The 17101-nt window shown below is 46.4% G+C and overlaps 1 protein-coding gene across 4 annotated transcripts in view; it reads left to right on the top strand.

Annotated features, from left to right (window-relative positions):
• The window catches only part of LOC140482502 (uncharacterized), a 73967-nt gene that overhangs the window by 16991 nt on the left and 39875 nt on the right, over window positions 1-17101 (top strand). For all 4 annotated transcript variants that reach the window (XM_072580046.1, XM_072580048.1, XM_072580047.1 and 1 more), the window contains one exon: window positions 8521-8664. In XM_072580046.1, coding sequence (XP_072436147.1) covers window positions 8521-8664 — 144 coding nt within the window. The remainder of the gene's footprint in view (window positions 1-8520; window positions 8665-17101) is intronic.

Raw genomic sequence — 17101 nt, 5'->3', positions numbered from 1 at the left:
TGTAACGTGTTACACTTTATGGGGAGAATAGCAATTGTTTCAGCTTTTCAAAAGCATTTCGTGACTGCAAGGCACGCGACATTGCTGACCCTGCCCTCAAAACCTGTCTCAAGATCTTAAACAGAAATTGCTGGGAAAGCTCAGCAGGTCTGGCAGTATCTGTGGAGAGAAATCAGAGCTAACATTTTGGGTCGAGTGACCCTTCCTCAGAACTCAGAACATTAGCTCTGATTTCTCTCCACAGGTGCTGCCAGACCTGCTGAGCTTTCCCAGCAATTTCTGTTTTTGTTTCAGATTAACAGCATTCACAGTGCTTCCAGTTTTTATTTTGTTTCTGAACTTGTTGACTTCTGCCAAACTTGGTCAAAATCTTTTCACTGATTCACTGTACCAAGGAATCTTTGAGTTTCTGTGATCTTTCTGGGTGGTGGAAAATTCTCTTAAAGCATTTCTTTATTGGGTCAGCTATGACTCCAGTGTCTTTAATGATGCATTCAAGAATTATTGGTTTAATGAACTCTCATTTCACATTAAGTGTTAAGTCTGTGTACTGTCAGGAACTCACTGACCCTTTGGTCATGTTCCTCTTTGATGAATCAATGTTAACAATCATCTGCCAGGTAGCATTTATACTGTCAATATCTTCCAATCTGTTGAATATCATTCTCTGAAAGATTTCTAGATTCCCAAAGGCAATCTATTTAAAGAATAACTTCAGAAAGATACTATAAATATAATCAGAAACCTAGAGTCTTCATTCATGGGAGATTTCCAGAATCTATTGTTATCATCCAGTTCAGTAAATGCAGTGTTCCTGGTCCATATTGCTAGATTTTCAACTTGTGGCCAGTGGGTGAATCTTGAATTGGATTGAGTTTATTGTCACGTGTACCGAGGCACAGTGAAAAGCTTTGCTTTGAGAGCTCCACTGCTCTGGCCAATGGAGTTAAACCTCCACAGATTTTTCTGGAGCCCTTTCAGCTTTGGAACTGAAACCATTCCCATACACCATCAGAATGTTCAGGGACTTGCTGCGTGATCTCATGGGACAGCGTGAAATTTGTGATTTAATTTTCCCCAATCTCGAGACCAACACAGAGGACTCACCACTGAAACCCATTCAGAATCAGTAAGTTCATCGACCTTGCAGGTCAGTCTCAGCTTTTAGTTTTGTGTAAAGTATTTCTTTATTGGGTCAGCTATGATTCCAGTGTCTTTAATGATGCATTCAAGAATCATTGGTTTAATGAACTCTCATTTCACATTAAGTATTAATGTGAATTAGAAGAGGACATTCCTATTTCTGAATGATATAGAGGTGTTCAAGGCTTACCTCTTCTTTGAGTCTCGGTGAGCAGTCAAATGGCAGAAGGTCAGAGGGGACAGTGAATCCACAACAAGCGATGAGATTAGGAGGAGGATTGGAGTTGGAAGGAAGGGGAGGGGAGGGGAGGAAGGGTGCAGAGGGGCTGTGGTACTTGATGGTTGTTGGAACTTCTACTCCTTAACATGTGAAAGGAGGAGAAAAAGCTCCTTGTGAAGGCTTCATGTAAGATGAAGAGTGAAATGGATCAAGAGACTAGGACAGTTTTGAGCCAGTGTGAGGTGATGCTGATGGACAGAGAGATGAGTTAAAGTGCATGTGGATGCTGATTGCACTGTGCGTGGATCTCAGGAGACTGTGAGAACAGCTGTCCAAGGAACTTTGTGTGACCCTGGAATTCAAGACTCTCTGATACTGCGTGATCTGTGTGCAGTTTTCTCCCGAAATGCCTTGGCAAAAGAAGCAATAACATTAGTGAATGGTCAGGATCTGGAACGAGGGCTTTTGCCCAAAACGTCGACTCTCCTGCTGCTTGGATGCTACCTGACCTGTTGTGCTTTTCCAGCACCACACTCCCGACTCTAATCTCCAGCATCTGTAGTCATCATTTTGCCGAGGATCTGGAATACACCAGTTGAGAGTATGATGGAATTCTCTCCATTTACCTGGATAAATGCAAGGAGCTTGACATCATTTAGAACAAAACAGTCGGCTTGTTGACACCTGACCCAAAAGCTTCGAGCTTCACTTCCTGCAGGTACTGATACAGTCACAGCAGTGTGTACCATCTACAAGATGCACTGCAGTAACCTCCCAAGGCCCTTAAACAGCACCTTCCAAACCCAAAATCACTTCCAGTCAGATGGTCAAGTGCACCAGGTATATGTGAACACCACCTCCTGCAAGATCCCCTCTGAGCCACTCATCGTCCTGACTTGGAAATATACCTGCACTCTCCGAGTGCAAATCCTGAAACTCCCTGACCATCAGAATCCTGACGATGGCTCGGTGGTTAGCACTGCTGCCTCACAGAGCCAGGGACCTGTATTTGGTTCCCGTCTCAGGCGACTGTCTGTGTGGAGTTTGCACATTCTCCCCGTGTCTGTGTGGGTTTCCTCCGGATGATCCGGTTTCCTCCCACAGTCCAAAAGACATGCAGGTCAGGTGAATTGGCCAGGCTAGATTGCCCACAGTGCTAGGTGCGTTAGTCAGGGGTAAATATAGGGTAGGGGAATGGGTTTGGGTGGGTTGCTCTTCAGAGGGTCAGTGTGGACTTGTTGAGCCAGAGGGCCTGTTTCCACACTGTAGGGAATCTAATCTAAAAAGAACCCAGGGATTGTTTATGAAGACAGTTCATCAGTATCTTCTCCAGAGAAATTAAGAATGTACAATGAATGGTGGCCAGCCAGCAGCACCTATATACCATGTCATAGAGTCAGAGATGTACAGCATGGAAACAGACCCTTCAGTCTAACCCGTCCATGCCGACCAGATATCCCAACGCAATCTAGTCCCACCAGCCAGCACCCGGCACATATCCCTTCTGTCAGGTTTACTACAGCGATCACAATTCTGTCAGGTTTACTTTAGTGATGGAAAAGGATAGGTGTACTTCACCGAGCAAGTGTTACAGCTGGGGGAAGGGATATTACAATGCAATTAGGAAAGATTTAGGAAGCATAGAATGGGGAAGGAAACTGCAGGGGATGAGCACATTAAAAATGTGGAGTTTATTCAAGGAAAAGCTCCTGTGTGTCCTAGATAGGTATGTACCTATCAGGCAGGGAGGAAGATATAGAACACGTGAGCCGTGGTTTACTAAGGAAGAAGAAGAAGGCTTATGTTAAGACAAAATGTGAAAACTCAGTTAGGGCGCTTGAGGGTTACAAGGAAGTCAGGAAAGACCTAAACAGAGGGCTCAGAAGAGCCAGGAGGGGACGTGAGAAGTTGTTGGTGGATAGGATCAGGGTTAACCCTAAGGCTTTCCCTAGGTATGTCAGGAATAAAAGAATGACGAGAGTTAAATTAGGGCCAATCAAGGATAATAGTGGGAAGTTGTGTGTGGAGTCAGAGGAGATAGGGGAAGCACGAAATAAATATTTTTCGACAGTGTTCACTAAAGAAAATGAAAATGTTGGCGAGGAAGATGCAGAGAGACTTGCACCTAGACTAGAAGAGATTGAGGTTCACAAGGAAGAGGTATTAGAAATACTGCAGAGTGTGAAAATAGACAAGACCCCTGGGCCTATCCTAGGGATCTATCCTAGGATCCTCTGGGAAGCAAGGGAAGAGATTGCCAAGCCTTAAGGTCGGTGGAGTTGTGGATAGTGACGAAGGATGTAGTAGGTTACAGAGAGACATAGATAGGATGCAGAGCTGGGCTGTGAGGTGGCAAATGGAGTTTAATGTGGACAAGTGTGAGGTGATACACTTTGGCCAGAGTAATCGGAATGCAAAGTACTGGGCTAATGGTAGGATTCTTGGGAGTGCAGATGAGCAGAGAGATCTCGGTGTCCATGTACACAGATCCCTGAAAGTTGCCACCCAGATTGACAGGGTTGTTAAGAAGGCATACAGTGTTTTAGCTTTTATTAATAGAGGGATTGAGTTCCGGAACCAGGAGGATATGCTGCAGTTGTACAAAGCTCTGGTACGGCCACACTTGGAGTATTGCGTACAGTTCTGGTCACTGCATTATAAGAAGGATGTGGAAGCTTTGGAAAGGGTGCAGAGGAGATTTACTAGGATGTTGCCCGTTATGGAAGAAATGTTTTATGAGGAAAGGCTGAGGGCGTTGAGGCTGTTCTCCTTAGCGAAAAGAAGGTTGAGAGGTGACTTAATAGAGACATACAAGATAATCAGAGGGTGAGATAGGGTGGACTGGGAGAGCCTTTTTCCAAGTATGGGGATGGCAAACACAAGGGGACACAACATTAAAGTGAGGGGGGATAGGTATAAGACAGATGTCAGAGGTAGTTTCTTTACTCAGAGAGTAGTAATGGTATGGAATGCTTTGCCTGCAACGGTAGCAGATTCACCAGGCTTAAGTGCATTTAAGTCGTCATTGGACAGGCAAATGGACGAACATGGAATAGTGTAGGTTAGATGGGCTTCAGATTAGTATGACAGACATACTCTGACCAATAAAGGAAAGCATACCAAACATCTTCTTCACTGTCCTATCTACCTGCAACTCCACTTTCAAGGAACTATGAACCTGCACTCCAAGGTCTCTTTGTTCAGCAACACTCCCTAGGACCTTACCATTAAGTGTATAAGTCCTGCTAAGATTTGCTTTCCCAAAATGCAGCACCTCACATTTTTCTGAATTAAACTTCATCTGCCACTTCTCAGCCCATTGGCCCATCTGGTCCAGATCCTGTTGTAATCTGAGGTAACCCTCTTCGCTGTCCACTATACCTCCAATATTGGTGTCATCTTCAAACTTACTAACTGTACCTCTTATGTTCACATCCAAATCATTTATGTAAATGACAAAAGGTAGAGGGCCCAGCACTTTGTGGCACTTCACTGGTCACAGGCCTCCAGTCTGAAAAACAACCCTCCACCACCACCCTCTGTCTTCTACTTTTGAGCCAGTTCTGTATCCAAATGGCTAGCTCTCCCTGTATTCCATGAGATCTAACCTTGCTAATCAGTCTCCCATGGGGAACCTTGTCGAACGCCTTACTGAAGTCCATATATATCACATCTACTGCTCTTCTCTATATCTCATCAATCTTCTTTGTTACTTCTTTAAAAAACTCAATCAAGTTTGTGAGACATGATTTCCCACGCACAAAGCCATGTTAACTATCCCGAATCAATCCTTGCCTTTCCAAATAGATGTACATCCTGCCCCTGAGGATTCCCTCCAACAACTTACCCACCACCTAGGTCAGGTTCACAGGTCTATAGTTCCCTGGCTTGTCTTTACCGCCCTTCTTAAACAGTGGCACCACGTTTGCCAACCTCCAGTCTTCCGGCACCTCACCTGTGACTATCGATGATACAAATAGAACATAGAACATAGAACATAGAACGATACAGCACAGAACAGGCCCTTCAGCCCACGATGTTGTGCCGAACATTTGTCCTAGCTGAAGCACCCATCTATGTACCTATCCAATTGCCGCTTAAAGGTCGCCAATGATTCTGACTCTACCACTCTCACAGGCAGCGCATTCCATGCCCCCACCACTCTCTGGGTAAAGAACCTACCCCTGACATCTCCCCTATACCTTCCACCTTTCACCTTAAATTTATGTCCCCTTGTAATACTCTGTTGTACCCGGGGAAAAAGTTTCTGACCGGCCACTCTATCAATTCCTCTGATCATCTTATAAACCTCTATCAAGTCACCCCTCATCCTTCGCCGTTCCAATGAGAAAAGGCCTTGCACTCTCAACCTATCCTCGTACGACCTACTCTCCATTCCAGGAAACATCCTGGTAAATCTTCTCTGCACCCTCTCCAAAGCTTCCACATCTTTCCTAAAGTGAGGCGACCAGAACTGCACACAGTACTCCAAATGTGGCCTTACCAAGGTCCTGTACAGCTGCAACATCACCTCACGACTCTTGAATTCAATCCTTCTGCTAATGAACGCTAATACACCATAGGCCTTCTTACAAGCTCTATCCACCTGAGTGGCAACTTTCAAAGATCTATGAACATAGACCCCAAGGTCCCTCTGCTCCTCCACCTTACTAAGAACCCGACCGTTAACCCTGTATTCCGCATTCTTATTTGTCCTTCCAAAATGGACAACCTCACACTTGACAGAGTTGAACTCCATCTGCCACTCCTCAGCCCAGCTCTGCATCATATCTAAGTCCCTTTGCAGCCGACAACAGCCCTCCTCACTATCCACAACTCCACCAATCTTCGTATAGTCTGCAAATTTACTGACCCACCCTTCGATTCCCTCTTCCAAGTCATTAATAAAAATTACAAACAGCAGAGGACCCAGAACTGATCCCTGCGGAACTCCACTTGTAACTGGTCTCCAGGCTGAATATTTACCATCTACCACCACTCTCTGACTTCGACCGGTTAGACAGTTTTCCATCCAACTGGCCATATTTCCCTCTATCCCATGCCTCCTGACTTTCTGCATAAGCCTACCATGGGGAACCATATCAAATGCCTTACTAAAATCCATGTACACTACATCCACTGCTCTACCCTCATCCACATGCTTGGTCACCTACTCAAAGAATTCAATAAGACTTGTAAGGCTAGACCTACCCTTCACAAATCCGTGCTGGCTGTCCCTAATCAAACAGTGTCTTTCCAGATACTCGTAAATCCTATCCCTCAGCACCCTTTCCATTACTTTGCCTACCACAGAAGTAAGACTAACTGGCCTGTAATTCCCGGGGTTATCCCTATTCCCTTTTTTGAACAGGGGCACAACATTCGCCACTCTCCAGTCTCCTGGTACCACCCCCATTGACAGTGAAGATGAAAAGATCATTGCCAACGGTTCTGCAATTTCCTCTCTTGCTTCCCACATAATCCTAGGATATATCCCATCAGGCCCGGGGGACTTGTCTATCCTCAAGTTGTTCAAAATGGCGAACACATCTTCCTTCCTAACAAGTATCTCTTCTAGCTTACCAGTCCATTTCACACTCTCCTCTTCAACAATACGGTCCCTCTCATTTGTAAATACTGAAGAAAAGTACTCATTCAAGACCTCTTCTATCTCATCTGACTCTATACACAGTCTCCCACTACTGTCCTTGATCGGACCTACCCTCGTTCTCGTCATTCTCATGTTTCTCACATACGCATAAAAGGCCTTGGGGTTATCCTTGATCCTATCCGCCAAAGATTTTTCATGCCCTCTCTTAGCTCTCCTAATCCCTTTCTTCAGCTCCCTCCTGGCTATCCTGTATCCCTCCAACTCTCTGTCTGAACCTTGTTTCCTCAACCTTATGTAAGCCTCCTTCTTCCTCTTTACAAGACATTCAACCTCCCTTGACAACCAAGGTTCCCTCACACGATCATCTCTTTCCTGCCTGACAGGTACATACATATCAAGGACACGTCGTATCTGTTCCTTGAAAAAGTTCCACATTTCCACGACATCCTTCCCTGACAGCCTATGCTTCCAACTTATGCTCCTCAGATCTTGTCTTACAGCATCGTATTTACCCTTCCCCCAATTGTAAAACCTGCCCTGTTGCACGCACCTATCTCTCTCCATAACCAAGGTGAAAGTCACAGAATTGTGGTCACCATCACCAAAATGCTCACCCACGAACAAGCCCATCACTTGTCCCGGTTCGTTACCGAGTACCAAATCCAATATGGCCTCCCCGCTGGTCGGACAATCTACATACTGAGTTAGAAAAGCTTCCTGGACATACTGTACAAACATCGCCCTGTCCAATCTACTAAGCTTCCAATCAATATTTGGGAAGTTGAAATTGCCCGTGACTACTACCCTGTGGCTTCTGCACCTTTCCAAAATCTGTTTCCCAATCTGTTTCTCCACATCTCTGCTGCTATTGGGGGGCCTATAGTAAACACCCAACAAGGTGACTGCACCTTTCCTATTTCTGACTTCAGCCCATACTACCTCCAAAGGCAGATCCCCCTCGAATTGCCTTTCTACAGCTGTTGTACCATTTATAATTAGCAACGCCACCCACCCCCCCTCCTTTTTTACCACCCTCTCTATTCTTCCTGAAACACCTGTAACCAGGAACCTCCAACAACCATTCCTGTCCCTCTTCTATCCACTTTTCCGTGATGGCCACAACATCGTAGTCCCAAGTACTGATCCACGCTTTAAGTTCACCCACCTTATTTCTGATACTCCTTGCGTTAAATATCTCAGCAAGAGGCCCAGCAATCACTTCCCTAACTTCCCATGTAAAGCAAATTAAAAGTTAGATAATTCTTTCAAAGAGTTAGCACAACCACAATGGGCTGAATAGCAGTTGGGCTGAACGCTGTAGCAGTTCATAGTGTGTGAGCTGGGGTTTCATTGGACTGAATATGCTCTGGGCACTGTGCGCTGTAACTGTCAGGTGAAGATTATCTGCAGACAGGTTTATCTCAGATGAATGAGATTCAAAAATGTGAGGACCCCTCTGACTGGCTGGTTGCATTGTCTTCCACAAACTTCCTTGACCTATCACGTCATTCCATTGACACACACTGCATTGATTGCTCCTTCACAGCGAGTGGTATTACGCACGGAGCCCATTCCTATCAGACAGGCTCCGCTCTGACATCGTGGACAAGTTATACTCCTTGAATGGAATAAACTTCGATCTGGATTTGGAGGGTGTTGACTTGGACTCAGCCTGGCCATTGGGCAAACGGTAAGGAGACAAATCAAACTGACTTATAATAGTTACAGGTACATGCCTGTCCATGGACATCCAACCGGGGTACAGTCGCACATAGACAGGCACTGGTCCCGCACACACTAACTCTCACTGGGGGACACTCCCAAACGCACTGACCCTCACTGGGGTTCACTCCTACACACACTGACTCTCACTGGGGTACAGTCCCACACACACACTGACTCTCACTGGGGTACACTCCCACACACACTGACTCTCACTGGGGTACACTCCCACACACACTGACTCTCACTGGGGTACAGTCCCTCACACACTAACTCTCACTGGGGTACAGTCCCTCACGCACTGACCCGCACTGGGGTACAGTCCCTCACACACTGACTCTCACTGGGGTACAGTCCCACACACACTGACTCTCACTGGGGTACAGTCCCACACACACACTGACTCTCACTGGGGTACACTCCCACACACACTGACTCTCACTGGGGTACACTCCCACACACACTGACTCTCACTGGGGTACAGTCCCTCACACACTAACTCTCACTGGGGTACAGTCCCTCACGCACTGACCCGCACTGGGGTACAGTCCCTCACACACTGACTCTCACTGGGGTACAGTCCCACACACACTGACTCTCACTGGGGTACAGTCCCTCACACACTAACTCTCACTGGGGTACAGTCCCTCACGCACTGACCCGCACTGGGGTACAGTCCCTCACACACTGACTCTCACTGGGGTACAGTCCCTCACACACTGACTCTCACTGGGGTTCACTCCAACACACACTGACTCTCACTGGGGTACAGTCCCTCACACACTGACCCTCACTGGGGTACACTCCCAAACGCACTGACCCTCACTGGGGTTCACTCCAACACACACTGATTCTCACTGGGGTACAGTCCCACACACACTGACTCTCACTGGGGTACACTCCCACACACACTGACTCTCACTGGGGTACAGTCCCTCACACACTGACTCTCACTGGGGTACACTCCCACACACACTGACTCTCACTGGGGTACAGTCCCTCACACACTGACTCTCACTGGGGTACACTCCCACACACACTGACTCTCACTGGGGTACAGTCCCTCACACACTGACTCTCACTGGGGTACACTCCCACACACACTGACTCTCACTGGGGTACACTCCCACACACACTGACTCTCACTGGGGTACAGTCCCTCACACACTGACTCTCACTGGGGTACACTCCCACACACACTGACTCTCACTGGGGTACACTCCCACACACACTGACTCTCACTGGGGTACAGTCCCTCACACACTGACTCTCACTAGGGTACACTCCCACACACACTGACCCTCACTGGGGTACACTCCCACACACACTGACTCTCACTGGGGTACACTCCCACACATACTGACTCTCACTGGGGTACAGTCCCTCACACACTGACTCTCACTGGGGTACACTCCCACACACACTGACTCTCACTGGGGTACACTCCCACACACACTGACTCTCACTGGGGTACACTCCCACACACACTGACTCTCACTGGGGTACACTCCCACACTCACTGACTCTCACTGGGGCTCGGGTCTTTTCGGTTGTGTTTTAAGGAAACAATCTGTGGTTTTGTAAAATGGAAACAAAACCATTTGGAGAGTGTGCTGACCTCATTCGGTCATGAGCAAAAAGGGGAATTGACACCATGTGAAAGGAGCAGCAAAACCAACAGTGTTCCCAAAAAAACACTCACTCTGTCTGTTGGTTATTTTATGAATATTCTCATCCCGCAGACACTTCAAAGCAATTCACTCACTCCCAGGGATCCTTTATTCTGTGTATAATCACTCACACCCATTGCTCAGATTCAAGTCTGGAAGCAACTCACTCCCAAATATCTGTTATTTAAAAATCATCCCGACCCTCTCCATCAGATTCCAGTCTGTAATTCACTCCCAGGTATCTGTAATCCACTATAGATAAAACTGAAAGCACCACAACCTCTGTTAAAATCTGAGCGGTGCACTGGCTCAGTGTTACTCTGAGAGATGTACTGGCTCAGTGTTACTCTGAGAGATGTACTGGCTCAGTGTTACTCTGAGAGATGTACTGGCTCAGTGTTACTCTGAGAGATGTACTGGCTCAGTGTTACTCTGACAGATGTACTGGCTCAGTGTTACTCTGAGAGATTTACTGGCTCAGTGTTACTCTGAGAGATGCACTGTCTCAGTGTTACTCTGAGAGATGTACTAGCTCAGTGTTACTCTGAGAGATGTACTGTCTCAGTGTTACTCTGAGAGATGCACTGTCTCAGTGTTACTCTGAGAGATGTACTGGCTCAGTGTTACTCTGAGAGATGCACTGTCTCAGTGTTACTCTGAGAGATGTACTGGCTCAGTGTTACTCTGAGAGATGCACTGTCTCAGTGTTACTCTGAGAGATGCACTGGCTCAGTGTTACTCTGAGAGATTTACTGGCTCAGTGTTACTCTGACAGATGTACTGGCTCAGTGTTACTCTGACAGATGTACTGGCTCAGTGTTACTCTGACAGATGTACTGGCTCAGTGTTACTCTGAGAGATGCACTGTCTCAGTGTTACTCTGAGAGATGTACTAGCTCAGTGTTACTCTGAGAGATGTACTGGCTCAGTGTTACTCTGAGAGATGCACTGTCTCAGTGTTACTCTGAGAGATGTACTGGCTCAGTGTTACTCTGAGAGATGCACTGTCTCAGTGTTACTCTGAGAGATGTACTGGCTCAGTGTTACTCTGAGAGATGCACTGTCTCAGTGTTACTCTGAGAGATGCACTGGCTCAGTGTTACTCTGAGAGATTTACTGGCTCAGTGTTACTCTGACAGATGCACTGGCTCAGTGTTACTCTGAGAGATGTACTGTCTCAGTGTTACTCTGAGAGATGCACTGTCTCAGTGTTACTCTGAGAGATGTACTGGCTCAGTGTTACTCTGAGAGATGCACTGTCTCAGTGTTACTCTGAGAGATGCACTGTCTCAGTGTTACTCTGAGAGATGCACTGTCTCAGTGTTACTCTGAGAGATGCACTGGCTCAGTGTTACTCTGAGAGATTTACTGGCTCAGTGTTACTCTGACAGATGTACTGGCTCAGTCTTACTCTGAGAGATGTACTGGCTCAGTGTTACTCTGACAGATGTACTGGCTCAGTGTTACTCTGAGAGATGCACTGTCTCAGTGTTACTCTGAGAGATGTACTAGCTCAGTGTTACTCTGAGAGATGTACTGGCTCAGTGTTACTCTGAGAGATGTACTGGCTCAGTGTTACTCTGAGAGATGCACTGTCTCAGTGTTACTCTGAGAGATGTACTGGCTTAGTGTTACTCTGAGAGATGCACTGTCTCAGTGTTACTCTGAGAGATGCACTGGCTCAGTGTTACTCTGAGAGATTTACTGGCTCAGTGTTACTCTGACAGATGCACTGGCTCAGTGTTACTCTGAGAGATGTACTGTCTCAGTGTTACTCTGAGAGATGCACTGTCTCAGTGTTACTCTGAGAGATGTACTGGCTCAGTGTTACTCTGAGAGATGCACTGTCTCAGTGTTACTCTGAGAGATGTACTGGCTCAGTGTTACTCTGAGAGATGCACTGTCTCAGTGTTACTCTGAGAGATGCACTGGCTCAGTGTTACTCTGAGAGATTTACTGGCTCAGTGTTACTCTGACAGATGTACTGGCTCAGTGTTACTCTGAGAGATGTACTGGCTCAGTGTTACTCTGACAGATGTACTGGCTCAGTGTTACTCTGAGAGATGCACTGTCTCAGTGTTACTCTGAGAGATGTACTAGCTCAGTGTTATTCTGAGAGATGTACTGGCTCAGTGTTACTCTGAGAGATGCACTGTCTCAGTGTTACTCTGAGAGATGTACTGGCTCAGTGTTACTCTGAGAGATGCACTGTCTCAGTGTTACTCTGACAGATGTACTGGCTCAGTGTTACTCTGAGAGATGCACTGGCTCAGTGTTACTCTGACAGATGCACTGGCTCAGTGTTACTCTGACAGATGCACTGGCTCAGTGTTACTCTGAGAGATGTACTGTCTCAGTGTTACTCTGAGAGATGCACTGTCTCAGTGTTACTCTGAGAGATGTACTGGCTCAGTGTTACTCTGAGAGATGCACTGTCTCAGTGTTACTCTGAGAGATGTACTGGCTCAGTGTTACTCTGAGAGATGCACTGTCTCAGTGTTACTCTGAGAGATGCACTGGCTCAGTGTTACTCTGAGAGAATTACTGGCTCAGTGTTACTCTGACAGATGTACTGGCTCAGTGTTACTCTGAGAGATGTACTGGCTCCGTGTTACTCTGACAGATGTACTGGCTCAGTGTTACTCTGAGAGATGCACTGTCTCAGTGTTACTCTGAGAGATGTACTAGCTCAGTGTTACTCTGAGAGATGTACTGGCTCAGTGTTACTCTGAGAGATGCACTGTCTCAGTGTTACTCTGAGAGATGTACTGGCTCAGTGTTACTCTGAGAGATGCACTGTCTCAGTGTTACTCTGAGAGATGTACTGGCTCAGTGTTACTCTGAGAGATGCACTGTCTCAGTGTTACTCTGAGAGATGCACTGGCTCAGTGTTACTCTGAGAGATTTACTGGCTCAGTGTTACTCTGACAGATGCACTGGCTCAGTGTTACTCTGAGAGATGTACTGTCTCAGTGTTACTCTGAGAGATGCACTGTCTCAGTGTTACTCTGAGAGATGTACTGGCTCAGTGTTACTCTGAGAGATGCACTGTCTCAGTGTTACTCTGAGAGATGTACTGGCTCAGTGTTACTCTGAGAGATGCACTGTCTCAGTGTTACTCTGAGAGATGCACTGGCTCAGTGTTACTCTGAGAGATTTACTGGCTCAGTGTTACTCTGACAGATGTACTGGCTCAGTGTTACTCTGAGAGATGTACTGGCTCAGTGTTACTCTGACAGATGTACTGGCTCAGTGTTACTCTGAGAGATGCACTGTCTCAGTGTTACTCTGAGAGATGTACTAGCTCAGTGTTACTCTGAGAGATGTACTGGCTCAGTGTTACTCTGAGAGATGCACTGTCTCAGTGTTACTCTGAGAGATGTACTGGCTCAGTGTTACTCTGAGAGATGCACTGTCTCAGTGTTACTCTGAGAGATGTACTGGCTCAGTGTTACTCTGAGAGATGCACTGTCTCAGTGTTACTCTGAGAGATGCACTGGCTCAGTGTTACTCTGAGAGATTTACTGGCTCAGTGTTACTCTGACAGATGCACTGGCTCAGTGTTACTCTGACAGATGTACTGTCTCAGTGTTACTCTGACAGATGTACTGTCTCAGTGTTACTCAGAGAGATGTACTGTCTCAGTGTTACTCAGAGAGATGCACTGGCTCAGTGTTACTCAGAGAGATGCACTGGCTCAGTGTTACTCAGAGAGATGCACTGGCTCAGTGTTACTCTGAGAGATGTACAGTCTCAGTGTTACTCAGAGAGATGCACTGGCTCAGTGTTACTCAGAGAGATGCACTGGCTCAGTGTTACTCTGAGAGATGTACTGTCTCAGTGTTACTCTGACAGATGTACTGGCTCAGTGTTACTCTGAGAGATGCACTGTCTCAGTGTTACTCTGAGAGATGTACTGGCTCAGTGTTACTCTGAGAGATGCACTGTCTCAGTGTTACTCTGACAGATGTACTGGCTCAGTGTTACTCTGAGAGATGCACTGTCTCAGTGTTACTCTGAGAGATGTACTGGCTCAGTGTTACTCTGACAGATGTACTGGCTCAGTGTTACTCTGAGAGATGCACTGTCTCAGTGTTACTCTGAGAGATGTACTGGCTCAGTGTTACTCTGACAGATGTACTAGCTCAGTGTTACTCTGAGAGATTTACTGGCTCAGTGTTACTCTGACAGATGTACTAGCTCATTGTTACTCTGAGAGATGTACTGGCTCAGTGTTACTCTGACAGATGTACTAGCTCAGTGTTACTCTGAGAGATGTACTGGCTCAGTGTTACTCTGACAGATGTACTAGCTCAGTGTTACTCTGAGAGATTTACTGGCTCAGTGTTACTCTGACAGATGTACTAGCTCATTGTTACTCTGAGAGATGTACTGGCTCAGTGTTACTCTGACAGATGTACTAGCTCAGTGTTACTCCGAGAGATGCACTGTCTCAGTGTTACTCTGAGAGATGTACTGTCTCAGTGTTACTCTGACAGATGTACTAGCTCAGTGTTACTCTGAGAGAGGTACTGTCTCAGTGTTACTCTGACAGATGTACTGGCTCAGTGTTACTCTGAGAGATGTACCGTCTCAGTGTTACTCTGAGAGATGCACTGTCTCAGTGTTACTCTGAGAGATGCACTGTCTCAGTGTTACTCTGAGAGATGTACTAGCTCAGTGTTACTCTGAGAGATGTACTGTCTCAGTGTTACTCTGACAGATGTACTGGCTCAGTGTTACTCTGAAAGATGTACCGTCTCAGTGTTACTCTGAGAGATGCACTGTCTCAGTGTTACTCTGAGAGATGTACTGGCTCAGTGTTACTCTGACAGATGTACTGGCTCAGTGTTACTCTGAGAGATGCACTGTCTCAGTGTTACTCTGAGAGATGTACGGGCTCAGTGTTACTCTGACAGATGTACTAGCTCAGTGTTACTCTGACAGATGTACTAGCTCAGTGTTACTCTGAGAGATGTACTGGCTCAGTGTTACTCTGAGAGATGCACTGTCTCAGTGTTACTCTGAGAGATGCACTGGCTCAGTGTTACTCTGAGAGATGCACTGGCTCAGTGTTACTCTGAGAGATGCACTGGCTCAGTGTTACTCTGAGAGATGTACTAGCTCAGTATTACTCTGAGAGATGCACTGGCTCAGTGTTACTCTGAGAGATGTACTGGCTCAGTGTTATTCTGAGAGATGCACTGTCTCAGTGTTACTCTGAGAGATGCACTGGCTCAGTGTTATTCTGAGAGATGCACTGGCTCAGTGTTACTCTGACAGATGCACTGGCTCAGTGTTACTCTGAGAGATGCACCGGCTCAGTGTTACTCTGAGAGATGTACTGGCTCAGTGTTATTCTGAGAGATGTACTAGCTCAGTGTTACTCTGAGAGATGTACTAGCTCAGTGTTACTCTGACAGTTGTACTGGCTCAGTGTTATTCTGAGAGATGTACTGGCTCAGTGTTACTCTGACAGATGCACTGGCTCAGTGTTACTCTGAGAGATGTACTGTCTCAGTGTTACTCTGAGAGATGCACTGTCTCAGTGTTACTCTGAGAGATGTACTAGCTCAGTGTTACTCTGAGAGAGGTACTGTCTCAGTGTTACTCTGACAGATGTACTGGCTCAGTGTTACTCTGAGAGATGTACCGTCTCAGTGTTACTCTGAGAGATGCACTGTCTCAGTGTTACTCTGAGAGATGTACTGGCTCAGTGTTACTCTGACAGATGTACTGTCTCAGTGTTACTCTGAGAGATGCACTGGCTCAGTGTTACTCTGAGAGATTTACTGGCTCAGTGTTACTCTGACAGATGTACTAGCTCATTGTTACTCTGAGAGATGTACTGGCTCAGTGTTACTCTGACAGATGTACTAGCTCAGTGTTACTCCGAGAGATGCACTGTCTCAGTGTTACTCTGAGAGATGTACTGTCTCAGTGTTACTCTGACAGATATACTAGCTCAGTGTTACTCTGAGAGAGGTACTGTCTCAGTGTTACTCTGACAGATGTACTGGCTCAGTGTTACTCTGAGAGATGTACCGTCTCAGTGTTACTCTGAGAGATGCACTGTCTCAGTGTTACTCTGAGAGATGCACTGTCTCAGTGTTACTCTGAGAGATGTACTAGCTCAGTGTTACTCTGAGAGAGGTACTGTCTCAGTGTTACTCTGACAGATGTACTGGCTCAGTGTTACTCTGAGAGATGTACCGTCTCAGTGTTACTCTGAGAGATGCACTGTCTCAGTGTTACTCTGAGAGATGTACTGGCTCAGTGTTACTCTGACAGATGTACTGGCTCAGTGTTACTCTGAGAGATGCACTGTCTCAGTGTTACTCTGAGAGATGTACGGGCTCAGTGTTACTCTGACAGATGTACTAGCTCAGTGTTACTCTGACAGATGTACTAGCTCAGTGTTACTCTGAGAGATGTACTGGCTCAGTGTTACTCTGAGAGATGCACTGTCTCAGTGTTACTCTGAGAGATGCACTGGCTCAGTGTTACTCTGAGAGATGCACTGGCTCAGTGTTACTCTGAGAGATGTACTAGCTCAGTATTACTCTGAGAGATGCACTGGCTCAGTGTTACTCTGAGAGATGTACTGGCTCAGTGTTATTCTGAGAGATGCACTGTCTCAGTGTTACTCTGAGAGATGCACTGGCTCAGTGTTATTCTGAGAGATGCACTGGCTCAGTGTTACTCTGACAGATGCACTGGCTCAGTGTTACTCTG

This window comes from Chiloscyllium punctatum, chromosome 10, assembly GCF_047496795.1.
Source record: "Chiloscyllium punctatum isolate Juve2018m chromosome 10, sChiPun1.3, whole genome shotgun sequence".
In the NCBI taxonomy this organism is placed as follows: domain Eukaryota; kingdom Metazoa; phylum Chordata; class Chondrichthyes; order Orectolobiformes; family Hemiscylliidae; genus Chiloscyllium; species Chiloscyllium punctatum.
This window is presented reverse-complemented; position numbering and strand designations above follow the sequence as displayed.